This window comes from Hylobates moloch, unplaced genomic scaffold (genome assembly GCF_009828535.3).
Source record: "Hylobates moloch isolate HMO894 unplaced genomic scaffold, HMol_V3 SCAFFOLD_2, whole genome shotgun sequence".
Lineage (NCBI taxonomy): Eukaryota > Metazoa > Chordata > Mammalia > Primates > Hylobatidae > Hylobates > Hylobates moloch.
Window position 1 is genome coordinate 77,887,473 of NW_026652277.1, and position 13,443 is coordinate 77,900,915.

Here is a 13,443-nt window from a genome sequence, read left to right on the forward strand (position 1 = left end):
AGAAATAAAGTGGACAATTTTATGTTTATATTATACAATATTTTAAAATACATTTCTTTAAAAAAGAGCAAAGGAAGTGACGTGTGTATATAAACAAACTAAAACAAAAAGTCTTGTAAAGTTAAAAAATATTAAAATACCTGACAACAGAAATAAGTAACAGCAAGTATTTAAGTTGGGAATTCGTTGTTTCATTTACTATGTCTGCATAATATAACTTCTTAACTTGGTTGCATAAAACAACCATTTGTTATGTTCATGGATTCAGTAAGTCAGGAATTCAGCACAGCACAGACGGGACGGCTTCTTCCATGAAGTCTGAGCCCTGGAATCATCTGACAGCTTGTTTACACATATTTGACACCTGGTCTTGACTGCAGGCTGGGAGTCTTTCTCTCCATAATGGCTACTTTGGGCTTCTTCATAGCATATTGTCTGGGTTCCAAGGGCAACTGGAGAGAATAAGAAAGACAGGAAGAGAGAGAGAGAGAAGAAGAGAGAGATCCAGCATGCCAAGCAGAGCCATATAGCCTTTTATGACCTAGTCATGGAAATCACATGCATTACATACGCCACATTCGATGTGTATGTACAAACAACCTCACTGAAGTGGATGGGGGGAAAAGGTGATGACCTAAGGAAGATCGGAAATGAATCGAAGGCCAGGTGTGGTGGTTCATGCCTGTAATCCCAGCACTTTGGGAGGCCGAGGTAGGTGGATCACCTGAGGTCAGGGGTTCGAGATGAGCATGGCCAACATGGTGAAACCCCGTCTCTGCTAAAAATACAAAAATTATCTGGGCACAGTGGTGCGTGCCTATAATCCCAGCTACTTGGGAGGCGGAGACGGGAGAATCACTTGAACTCAGGAGGCGGAGGTTGCAGTGCACCAAGATTGTGCCATTGCACTCCAGCCTGGGTGATAAGGGCAAAATTCCATCTCCAAAAAAAAAAAAAAAGGAATGAATCAGCTGGGCATGGTGGCTCACACTTATAATCCCAGCACTTTGGAATGCTGAGGCAGGCGGATAACTTGAGGTCAGGACTTTAAGACCAGCATGGCTAACATGATGAAGCCCCATTTCTACTAAAAACACAAAAAATTAGACGAGCATGGTGGCTGCTGCCTGTAATCCCAGCTACTCAGGAGGCTGAGGCAGGAGAATTGCTTGAACCTTGGAGTCAGAAGTTGCAGTGAGCCGAGATCATGCCACTGCATTTCAGCCAGGGCAACAGAGGGAGACTCTCTCTCAAAAAAAAAAAACCAAAAACAAAAAATGAACGGCGTCTGCAAGACTGAAGGCAAAAGAAACTGTACATAAGCACTATTCTCTGGTTGATAAAACTGTTTTCCACAGGATATGAGTCAACAATTCTGACACTCTTTTACATGTATACAGAAATGTAAAAGTAAGTAAATGGATGTTGAATGGTGAACGCCCAGTTTCTCATTCATGTAATGGGAGTTTACAGATAAGCAAGAGGAGGAGGCTAGAATAATCCACGTGGTAATGGATCAGAGTCAGAGACACCAACATGAACTTACGATTACTTCAACATAGATACAGATAGGTACATTTAAAGATATTTACAGATACATGTTGATACACAAGTTAGTGTACACACACATATATTTACCCAGCTCCATCAGTTGAGAGGGTCTAGAAGCAACAACTCCACAGGAGTGACAGCACACCTAGCACTCAGATCTTGGTTTCTAATACCATTACCCAGTAAAAGAAATCATGATTCCATGAAGAAATGGTTGATTCTGGGATGGGGCAGGAGAGCATCTTGTGGCTCCAAAAGGTATGAAAGTGCTCAGAAACAACAACAAAAATGGGCTATGTCAAAGGGACACTGGAACCAAAGTAAGAGCTTCTATTAGCCAAATCTGGAATAATTTGAATAACAAAATAAACAGTAGTGAATTATAAAGTAGAAAATAAAATTTCTCCATCAAGAAAAGAACAAAATAAACCCAATCAAGCAGAAGGATGGGGAAAAAATAAAGAGCAGAAATCAATAAATCTGAAAATACAAAAATACAGAAAATTATTGCAGGAAAAAAACTACAAAATGATAAACCTCTATCTAACAAAATTGACAACTATAAGAAGACACCAACCACCAATATGTGGAATAAAATAGTGGCTGATATCACAATAGATTTTGCAGCCATCAAAAATAGGGTAATGCTTCTCTTTGAAAACTGGCATGAGACAAGGATGCACTCTCCCACCACTCCTATTCAACACAGTATTGGAAGTTCTGGCCATGGCAATCAGGCAAGAGAAAGAAATAAAGGGTATTCAAACAGGAAGAGAGGAAGTCAAACTGTCTCTGTTTGCAGATGACGTGATTGTATACTTAGAAAACCCCATCGTTTCAACCCCAAAACTCCTTAAGCTGATAAGTAACTTCAGCAAAGTCTCAGGATACAAAAATCAACGGCAAAAATCACAAGCATTCCTATACATCAATAACAGACAAGCAGAGAGCCAAAACATGAATGAACTCCCATTCACAACTGCTACAGAGAAAATAAAATAGCTAGGAATACAACTTCCAAGGGACGTGAGGGATCTCTTCAAGGTGAACTACTAACCACTGCTCAAGGAAATAAGAGAGGACACAAAGAGAAAAAAATTCCATGCTCATGGATACGAAGAATCAATATAGTGAAAATGGCCATACTGTGCAAAGTAATTTATAAATTCAATGCTACTCCCATCATGCTACTATTGACTTTCTTCACAGAACTAGAAGAAACTACTTTAAGTTTCATATAGAACCAAAGAGCCCATATAACCAAGACAATCCTAAGCAAAAAGAACAAAGCTGGAGGCATCACACTACCTGGCTTCAAACTATACTATAAGGCTACAGTAACCAAAACAGCTTGGTACTGGTACCAAAACAGATATATAGACCAATGGAACAGAACAGAGCCCTCAGAAATAACACCGCACATCTACAACCATTTGATCTTTGACAAACCTGACAAAAACAAGCAATGAGGAAAGGATTCCCTATTTAACAAATGGTGCTGGGAAAACTGGCTAGCCATATGCAGAAAACTGAAACTAGACCCCTTCCTTACACCTTATACAAAAATTAACTCAAGATGGATTAAAGACTTAAATTTAAGACCTAACATCATAAAAACCCTAGAAGAAAACCTAGGCAATACCATTCAGGACATAAGCATGGGCAAAGACTTCATGACTAAAACACCAAAAGCAATTGCAACAAAAGCCAAAACTGACAAATGGGATCTAATTAAACGAAAGAGCTTCTGCTCAGCAAAAGAGTGAACAGGCAACCTACAGAATGGGAGAATATTTTTACAACCTCTCCATCTGACAAAGGTCTAATATCCAGAATCTAAAAGAAACTTAAACAAATTTACAAGAAAAACAAAAACAAACAATCCCATCAAAAAGTGGGCAAAAGATATGAACAGACACTTCTCAGAAGAAGACATTTACGTAGCCAACAAACATAATTAAAAAAAAAACTCATCACTGGTCATTAGAAGAATGCAAATCAAAACCACAATGAGATACCATCTCACACCAGTTAGAATAGTGATCATTAAAAAGACAAGAAACAACAGATGCTGGCAAGGATGTGGAGAAATAGGAAGACTTTTACACTGTTGGTGGGAGTGTAAATTAGTTCAACCATTGTGGAAGACAGTGTGGCGATTCCTCAAGGATCTAGAACCAGAAATATACCATTCGACCCAGCAATCCCATCACTGGGTATGTACCCAAAGGATTATAAATCATTCTACTATAAAGACACATGCACATCTATGTTTACTGCAGCACTATTTACAATAGCAAAGACTTGGAACCAACCGAAATGCCCATCAATGATAGACTGGATAAAGAAAATGTGACACATATACACCATGGAATACTAAGCAGCCATAAAAATGAATGAGTTCATGTCCTTTACAGGGACATGGATGAAGCTGGAAACCATCATCCTCAACAAACTAACACAGAAACAGAAAACCAAACGCTGCATGTTCTCACTCATAAGTGAGAGTAGAACAATGAGAACGTATGGACACAGAGAGGGAAACATCACACACTGGGGCCTGTGCAGGGAGTGGGGAAAGGGAAGGGAGAGCATTAGGACAAATACCTAACGCATGTGGGGCTTAAAACCTAGATGACGGGTTGACAGGTGCAGCAAACCACCATGGCACATGTATATCTATGTAACAAATCTGCATGTTCAGCACATGTATCCCAGAACTTAAAGTTAAAAAAAAATACTTAAAAAAACTCAAAAAAAAAATACGGTAATGCTATGAACAACTTTATGCTTACAAACTTGACAGATGATTAGAAAAAATGGACCGATACCTCAGAAAACACAAACTACCAAAATTCGGTCACAATGAAAATGATAATCTAAATAGTCCTATAACTACTAAAGAATTAGTACTGCTATTTAAAAGTTCTTGAAAAAAAAAAAATCTCCTGGACCAGATGATTTCACCGGAAACTGTTACACCAAATAGTTAAAGGATTAACACCAATTTTACACAGTCCCTTCCAGAAATTAGAAAAGGGAATAATTCCCAACTCATTTAATAAGGCAAATATTACCTTGATAACAAAACCATACAAACACAGCATTAAAAAAACTATAAACCAATCTCTCCTTACTTAAATACAAAAATCCTCGAAATTTTACCAAGTCACATTCAACAATGCATAAACAATAGTAATAATGCACAATAATTGACATTTATAGGTAACTACACCCCACAACAGAAAACATTTTTTTAAATGCCCGTGAATCATTCATAAAGACATGCAATATCTTGGGTCATAAAACAAATCTTCATAAATGTAGAAGAACTGAAATTACACAGTGTATACTATGTCATAAAGGAATCAAGATCAGAAATTAATAAGGAAAAGATATTATGAAATTACCAAACACTGGAAAATTAACACACTTCTAAATAACCAATAGGCTAAACTCTGAAAAGATATTTAAAAATACATCCAAATAAGTGAAATGAACAGAAAATATAAGATACAAAACCTGTGGCATGCAGCTACAACAGTGCTGAGGGGGAAATTTATGCCAAATGAATACATTTGAAAAGGGAAAAAGAGCTCAAATCAATACACCATGACCACATGGAAATTTTATGCAAGGCTGGTTAAACATTCAAAAATCAATCTGTATAAGCCGCCATATTAACAGATCAAAGAAGAAAAATCATATGATCATATGGATTTATGCAAAAAATGCATTTGACAAAATCCACATTACCTATGATTAAAAATTCTCAGCAGAGTGGCAGGAGAAAATTTCCCAACCCTATAAAAAACATCTATTAAAAACTTACAGCTAATATCATATACTTAATGTGAAAGATCAAATGCTTTCTAAGAGCAGGAACAAGGCTAGAATTTTCACCCCATCCTGTTTTTTTTTTTTTTGAGACAGGATCTGACTCTGTACCCAGGCTGGAGCGGGGTGGCACTAGCACAGCTCACTGCAGCCTCAACCTTTTGAGCTCAAGTGACTCTCCCACCTCAGTCTCCCAAGTAGGCAGGGCTATAGGCACACGCCAATGCACAGGCTAAATTTTTGTGTTTTTTTGTAGAGACAAGTTCTCACTACGTTGCCTAGGCTGGTCTCAAACATCTGGCCTCAAGCGATTCTCCCACCTCAGACTCCCAAAGTGCTGGAACTACAGGCCTAAGCCACGGTGCTTGGACCCATCACTGTTATTTAACACAATAGTGAAGTACTAGCTAATAACAGTAAGAAAAAGAAATTAAAGACATAAACTATTCACCCCAAACTACCCAAAATTATTATTTTAAGTGGCACAGTACCAATTTCAGTGAAAATCATAGAACAGACATGGATACCTAATATAATCATTATTAAACAACATTGACTCAGAGATTCTAGCAAAGGCAAGAAGACTGAAATAATCAGATTAAACATAACAAATAAAACCTCTCTTTAGCTGATGACATGGTTATACAGCTTAAAGAAAACTAAAAGATTCCAATTTTTAAAGGTCTAGAATTAATTTTTTTAAAAATCTTGGTAAGTGCTGAATTAAAATTTTGGTATAAAAATTAGCCTCATAATTTAAAAAATGTTCAGAATAGTACAAAAATTATAGTACAGTTAGGATTAACCTTAACAAGAAAGTCAAAGACCCAATACTATGAGGGAGGGGAGAATGGGGAGCCAGGAGACAGGCTTTATTAAAATTTTTTTATGATAAAACACGAAATTTACCATATTAACCATTTAAGAGTGTACAATTTAATGGCACTAAGTACATTCATAACACTGTGCAACCATCATCATTTCTAGAACTTTTTCATCATCTCAAACAAATTCTGCACACATCAAACATTAAATCACCATTACCCCCTACCCCAATCCCCTGCAACCTCTATTCTGCTTCCTATCTCTAAATTTACCTATTATAAATACCTCATGTAAGTGTAACTACAAAATTTTTGTCCTTTTTTGTCTGGTTTATTTCAGTTTGCATGTTTTAATGTGTTCAAGATTCTTCTATGCTATGTTACACAGCAGAACTTTGTTTTTAATGACTAATATTATATTCTATGTATAAATCACATGCTGCTTATCCATTCATCTGTTGACGGACACTTGGCTTGTTTATACCTTTTGAGTATTGTGAATAATACTGCTACAAATATTAGTATACAAACGTTTGCTTCCATCCCTGCTTTCAATTCTTTTGGGTATATACCTAGGAGGGAAGTATTGGGTCATATAGTAGTTCTATGTTTAACTTTTTGAGAAACTATCAAATTGTTTTCTATGGTGGCTGCACCATTTTACATTCCCACCAGTGATGCATGAGGGTTTTAATTTATCCATATCTTCAACACTTATTTTCCTTTTCTAGTTTTAAATAATAGCTAACCTAGTGAGTGTAAAGTGATATCTCCCTAGGGTCTTGATTTGCATTCTCTAATGACTGAAGATTTCAAGCATCCTTTCATATATTTATTGGCCAATTGCATACCTTCTTTGGAGAAAGGTCTATTCAAGTCCTTTGCTCATCTTTTATTTGGGTTGTTTGGTTTTTCTGTTGTTGAGCTATAGAAGTTCTTTATATATTCTGATTATAAATCTCTATCATCCTTTTCAGGTAAATTATTTGCAAATATTTTCACCTAGTCTGGTTGCCCTTTCACACTCTTGACAGTGTCCTTAAGATTAATTTTTTTTTTTTTTTTTTTTTTTTTTGGAGACGGGGTCTCACTCTGTCGCCCAGGCTGGAGTGCAGTGGCGCAATCTTCGGCTCACTGCAAGCTCCGGCTCCTAGGCTCAAGCGATTCTCCTGACTCAGCCTCCGAAGTACCTGGGATAACAGGCACTTGCCACCACGCCTGGCAAATTTTGGTAGAGATGGAGTTTTACCATGTTGCCATGCTGGTCTCAAACTCCTGACCTCAACTGATCCACCTGCCTCAGCCTCCCAAAGTGCTGGGATTACAGGCATGAGCAACCACTCCTGGCCCCAGATTAACATTTTTATCAGAAAGAAACATAATTTATTTTGTAAAAAACCTAAATAGCATAAAAAATGTGAATTCTCACAAAATTACTACATAAATTAAATGCAATTCTAGTTAGAATTCCAAAAGTTTGTTTGGAATTGGATAAAACTAAAAGCTCATAGAAAGAAAAAAGGCTGCAGAATGGCAGTGGAATAGTGAAAGTATTTATATCAGGACATACTATAAAGCTACTATTAGTAACAAGAGTATTGTGTTGACAGACGAAAAAACAAATATATCAAAATTCAAAAGTATGTTGAATGTTATGTGAGATTTAATATATAATAAAAGTAGTACATTCAGAAGAGAACAGATTTTTTTTTAATTTAATAAACAGATCTGACACAACTGACCACCTGGAAGAAAACAAACTTAGAAGATTATGTCATGTTACATACCAAAACACATTCCAGATGGTTAAAGACTTAATTTTATTTTTTAAAAAAAGGTTTTCAGGTGAAAAATCTAAGTTGGGATAAGACAGAACTTTTAACTAAAACAAACTTAAAGCTATAAAAGTCACACATTTAACAATTAAAATCCAACAGCCAATAAACATAAGGTGCTCAAACTCTGGCAATCATGGAAATGGACACTAAAGTAAAAATGAGATTGCTTAATATCAATGAATGGGCAAAAACATAGAATAGTAAATAGACTATCAGGTAAAAGGTACTCTTACACTATTGGTGTAAAAGGAAATTATAATAGCCTTTTCTGAAAGCAGGTACAGGCACAGACACATACAAACACATACGCCTTTATTTTTTCTCATTTATGGGGACCAGTTAAGGTATAGAACTATTCAAAGGCTACCTCAGCAGAATGATAGGAGTAATGACTAAATTCTTATTTTAAACCTTTATTAACTCAATAGAGTAACACTCTTTTAATCTGAAAAATGACAAGAAAGAAAACTTTAGAAAGTAGTAGCATGTATCACTGACTAAAGGAAATGGAGAAGAAGAGAGAAAAAGAGCACTGACCATGGAGTTGTAAGGAAATCAAAAACCAATTCATCCATTTCACAATTCACAGTTCTGTCTGGGCTGACCCTGACCTTCATACTCAAAGCAACACATGCACCATTAGCATTTCTCACTTTTTAAATATATCCAAGCAAATAATGCCCATGGGGATGCCACCAACCTGATCTGTTGGTGGCTTCACTTGGTTCTACAACAAACTGCAGAAAGGCTTCTTTCTTCCTTGAAGAAACTGGAACTGACTTTGGATGTGATTTCTGGCACTGAGCACAGAAGAAATACAACATTAGAACTATTTTGTTAACTTACCAATTCTGATGAAATATATTTGTTTTTTAAATGGGGGGAAAAACAAGTATTCTAAAACAACAAACCAGCTGTTAAGAGTTTCATTCTACTTTTTATTTTATTTCTAAAGTAATAGCTACTTTGGAAAACAATCTGGCATTATTCAGTAAAGCTGAAATTTCATACAACTTATCACAGAAACAATATTGCTCTAAACAGCAACTATGTGGACAGAAGACTGAATAAACTTATTAAATAAATTATAGTATAGATATACCATATTACATATGTAACAATGCAACAAATAAACTACAGTAATATAAATTATTATTTTAACCAGAAAAAAAAGCAACCTGCAGAAGTACATGACAATCCTGTCTATGTAAAGTTCAAAGTAGACACGTAAAACACTGTAGCATTGAGATTCACTCTGCAGGAAGGAGTTAACATAGGAGGCCTGATATATTTAAAGGGCCACCTTACAGGGCTACCCCTTGGTTGGCATCTGGAGACTTGACTTTTAGAATGTTCCCTCCATTACCAACAGACAAGGTTGCACCTGCTGTGCCAGCCTGCCTAGACTGTTTGTATAAACACTGTGATCTGTGGTGAACATCTGCTTTCTTTCCTTCTGGGAGTGCATAAAATTTTGGTAGGCAGAGGATGCCTATGGGACCAACCCCCATTGAAAATAGGCTGAGTTTCAAAAGGCTTCTCTGAGGAAAAAAAATGTATACACGTTACTGCATTTCACTGCTGGAGGGAATGAGTACATTCTATATGGCCCCTTGGGGAGCACAGGAAGCCTATATATGGATTCCTCCAGACTCTGCTAATGCGCATTTTTCCCTTACTGACCCAGCTGTGTATCCTGGCTGAATGACTATAGTAAGTATCAGTATGAAAAACACCAAATGCAATGGCAACAAAAGCCAAAATTGACAAATGGGATCTAATTAAACTAAAGAGCTTCTGCACAGCAAAAGACACTACCACCAGAGTGAACAGGCAACCTACAGAATGGAAGAAAATTTTTACAATCTATCCATCTGACAAAGGGCTAATATCCAGAATCTACAAAGAACTTAAACGAATTTACAAGAAAAAATCAAACAAGCCCATCAAAAAGTGGGCAAAGGACATGAACAGACACTTCTCAAAAGAAGACATCTATGCAGCCAACAGACACATGAAAAAATGCTCATCAGCACTGGCCATCAGAGAAATGCAAATCAAAACCACAATAAGATACCATTTCACACTAGTTAGAATGGCGATCACTAAAAAGTCAGGAAACAACAGGTGCTGGAGAGGATGTGGAGAAATAGGAACACTTTTACACTGTTGGTGGGACTGTCAACTAGTTCAACCATTGTGGAAGTCAGTGTGGCAATTCCTCAGGGATCTAGAACTAGAAATACCATTTGACTCAGCCATCCCATTACTGGGTATATACCCAAAGGATTATAAATCATGCTACTATAAAGACACATGCACACGTATGTTTACTGCAGCACTACTCACAATAGCAAAGACTTGGAACCAACCCAAATGTCCATCAATGATAGACTGGATTAAGAAAATGTGGCACATATATACCATGGAATACTATGCAGCCATAAAAAATGATGAGTTCATGTCCTTCGTAGGGACATGGATGAAGCGGGAAACCATCATTCTCAGCAAACTATCACAAGGACAAAAAACCAAACACCGCATGTTCTCACTCATAAATGGGAATTGAACAATGAGAACACATGGTCACAGGGTGGGGGAACATCACACACCGGGGCCTGCTGGGGGGTAGGGGGAGCGGGGAGGGATAGCATTAGGAGATACACCTAATGTAAATGATGAGTTAACGGGTACAGCACACCAACATAGCACGTGTATACATACGTAACAAACCTGCACGTTGTGCACATGTACCCTAGAATTTAAAGTAAAATAATAATTTTTAAAAAAGCAAATAAATAAAAATAAGTATCAGTCATGAGTTCAACTATATGTCACGTCTCCCGAGTCCTTTTAGTGAAGCACCAAATGTGATGGTAGTGGGACCTCTGTCACAAGTGGTAGCAGAAGTGTGGACATAGTATCGGCACAGTAGAGAAATAAATAAATGACAGACTGATATGGTTTGGCTGTGTCCCCAACCAAATCTCAATTTGAATTGTATCTCCCAGAATGTCCCTGTGTTGTGGAAGGGGCCCGGGGGAGACAACTGAATCATCAGGGCCAGTCTTTCCCGTGCTATTCTTGTGATAGTGAATAAGTCTCACAAGATCTCATGGGTTTCTCAGGGGTTTCCACTTTAGTTTCTTCCTCATTTTTCTCTTGCCACCATCATGGAAGAAGTGCCTTTCGCCCTATGCCATGATTATGAGGCCTCCAAGCCATGTGGAACCATTAGTCAAATTAAACCTCCTTTTCTTCCCAGTCTTAGGAATGTGTTTATCAGCAGTGTGAAAATGGACTAATACACTACACTGCCGTTGAGTGACCACAGTATGGAATTCAATTCCATAAAAAGACAGAGGCAGGCTTTCATTTAATCTCTGCTCTCTCTAATATTTCATTAAAGATTTTTAAAAACAAACTCAGAAGGATGAAGAGCAAGACAAAGGAGTAGATGAGACATGTCAGCAAACATTTTTAGGTTGAAAAGCAAATTACTGGTAATTCAGCAATCCAGAGAGAATAGAAACATGCTAGCAATGGAGAAAACCCAGAAGCAGACAGATTACTGTTTATGGAGGAACCTATAAAGATTAGTAGAATCACAAGACACCACTAAAAAAAAGGGGCAGGCCAGATGCAGTGGCTCACACCTGTAATCCCAGCACTTTGGGAGGCCAAGGCAGGAGGATCACTTGAGGTCAAGAATTCAAGATCAGCCTGGGAAACTTAGCAAGACCACATCTCTGTGTAAAAATAAAAAATTAGCCAAGAGTGGTGGTGCATGCTTCTAATTCTACCTACTCAGGAGGCTGAGGCAGGAGGATCACCTGAGCCCAGAGGTTTGAGGTTGCAGTGGGCTATGAGCACACCACTGCACTCCAGCAACAGAGCAAGACCCTGCCTCAAAAAAAAAGAAGAGGCATGCAAACAGAACGTGTTAAAAGCGTGTATAGCTGAATGTGTCTTTTGTCGCAGAAAAAAAAAATGTGTATAGAAAGTAGTTAAACTGGCTGGGCGCAGTGGCTCACACCTGTAATCTCCACACTTTGGGAGGCTGAGGCAGGTGGATCACCTGAGGTCAGGAGTTCAAGACCAGCCTGATTAATATGGTGAAACCTTGTCTCTACTAAAGATACAAAAATTAACCAGGCATGGTGGCAGGCGCCTGTAGTCCCACCTACTCGAGAGGCTGAGACAGGAGAACTGCTTGAACCCGGGAGGCAGAGGTTGCAGTGAGCCGAAATCGTGCCACTGCACTCCAGCCCAAGTGACAGAGTAAGACTCTGTCTCAAAAAAAGAAGGTAGTAAAACCAAAGAGCCCCTCCCAAACCTATCAGAAGATTATTTACTCTCGAGTTTCTAAATCAGAGAGACTGTGACATTAGTGGCACAAGACACAGGTGAAGTTAAGGGCAGTACATGAAAACCAGAGATATGAAGTAGGAGCATTTAAACTGCACTTTCCCCTTTGCCACATCTGACTGAAATCGAAAACAATCGCAGTTAGACTCGAACCGCCAAGTGGGAAAGATTTCTTTGTGAGAAATACTTACCAGGCCAAGAGAAAACAAATCTACAGATATTAACACCAGGACACCAACAATGAAATGGACCAAACTACACCACAGTGACATCCACCAGTCTACAAATTTTACTAGGCATATAGAGCTTCCAATGTGTTTTAGTTTCCCACTTTCAAACAAGAGGAGACAGCTAAGGATCACTGGACGTATGAAAAAGGCCAGGTAATGAGCAAAATAAGTAAAAAAGGTACTTGCAGAAAACAAACTGAAGAAACATTTACGAAAAGGGTTAGATGAACCTAATGTCAAGGAATATAATAAACATTTAGATCACTAAAGACAGATGACATGATCCTAAAAGCCTGCCAAGAGGAAAAAAACAGTCACAAAGGATCATGGAATCAAAACAGTCTTCTCAACAGGAGAAGCTAAAATAAAAGAAAGCAACATTTTTAAAAGTCTAAGGGAAAATACACCTGACTAAAAGGGAGGCTTGATATGAAAAAATATGTACTATTTTTTAATTAAAGGAAAATAATTTCTAATCTAGAATTCTGTACTCACCCAAATTACCCATCATGAAGGTAAAACTATGGTATTTTTAAACAATTAAGGTCTTAAATTCTCAGAAAGCTACTAAAGGATGAGCCCCACCAAAAAAGGAGAGGCCACGAAAAAACGAAGATTTAAGATCCAAGAAATATAGCCGGGCGCAGTGGCTCACGCTTGTAATCCCAGCACTTTGGGAGGCCGAGGCGGGTGGATCACGAGGTCAGGAGATCGAGACCAGGGTGAAACCCCGTCTCTACTAAAAATGCAAAAAATTAGCCGGGCGTGGTGGCGGGAGCCTGTAGTCCCAGCTAC

At 38.0% G+C, this 13,443-nt stretch overlaps 1 protein-coding gene across 3 annotated transcripts in view; it reads right to left on the bottom strand.

The window, feature by feature from the left end:
• Positions 1 to 13,443, bottom strand: part of CENPC (centromere protein C) — a 100,672-nt gene that overhangs the window by 76,312 nt on the left and 10,917 nt on the right. For all 3 annotated transcript variants that reach the window (XM_058434678.1, XM_032151831.2, XM_032151820.2), the window contains exon 5: positions 8,751 to 8,850. In XM_058434678.1, the coding sequence (XP_058290661.1) occupies positions 8,751 to 8,850 (100 nt within the window). The remainder of the gene's footprint in view (positions 1 to 8,750; positions 8,851 to 13,443) is intronic.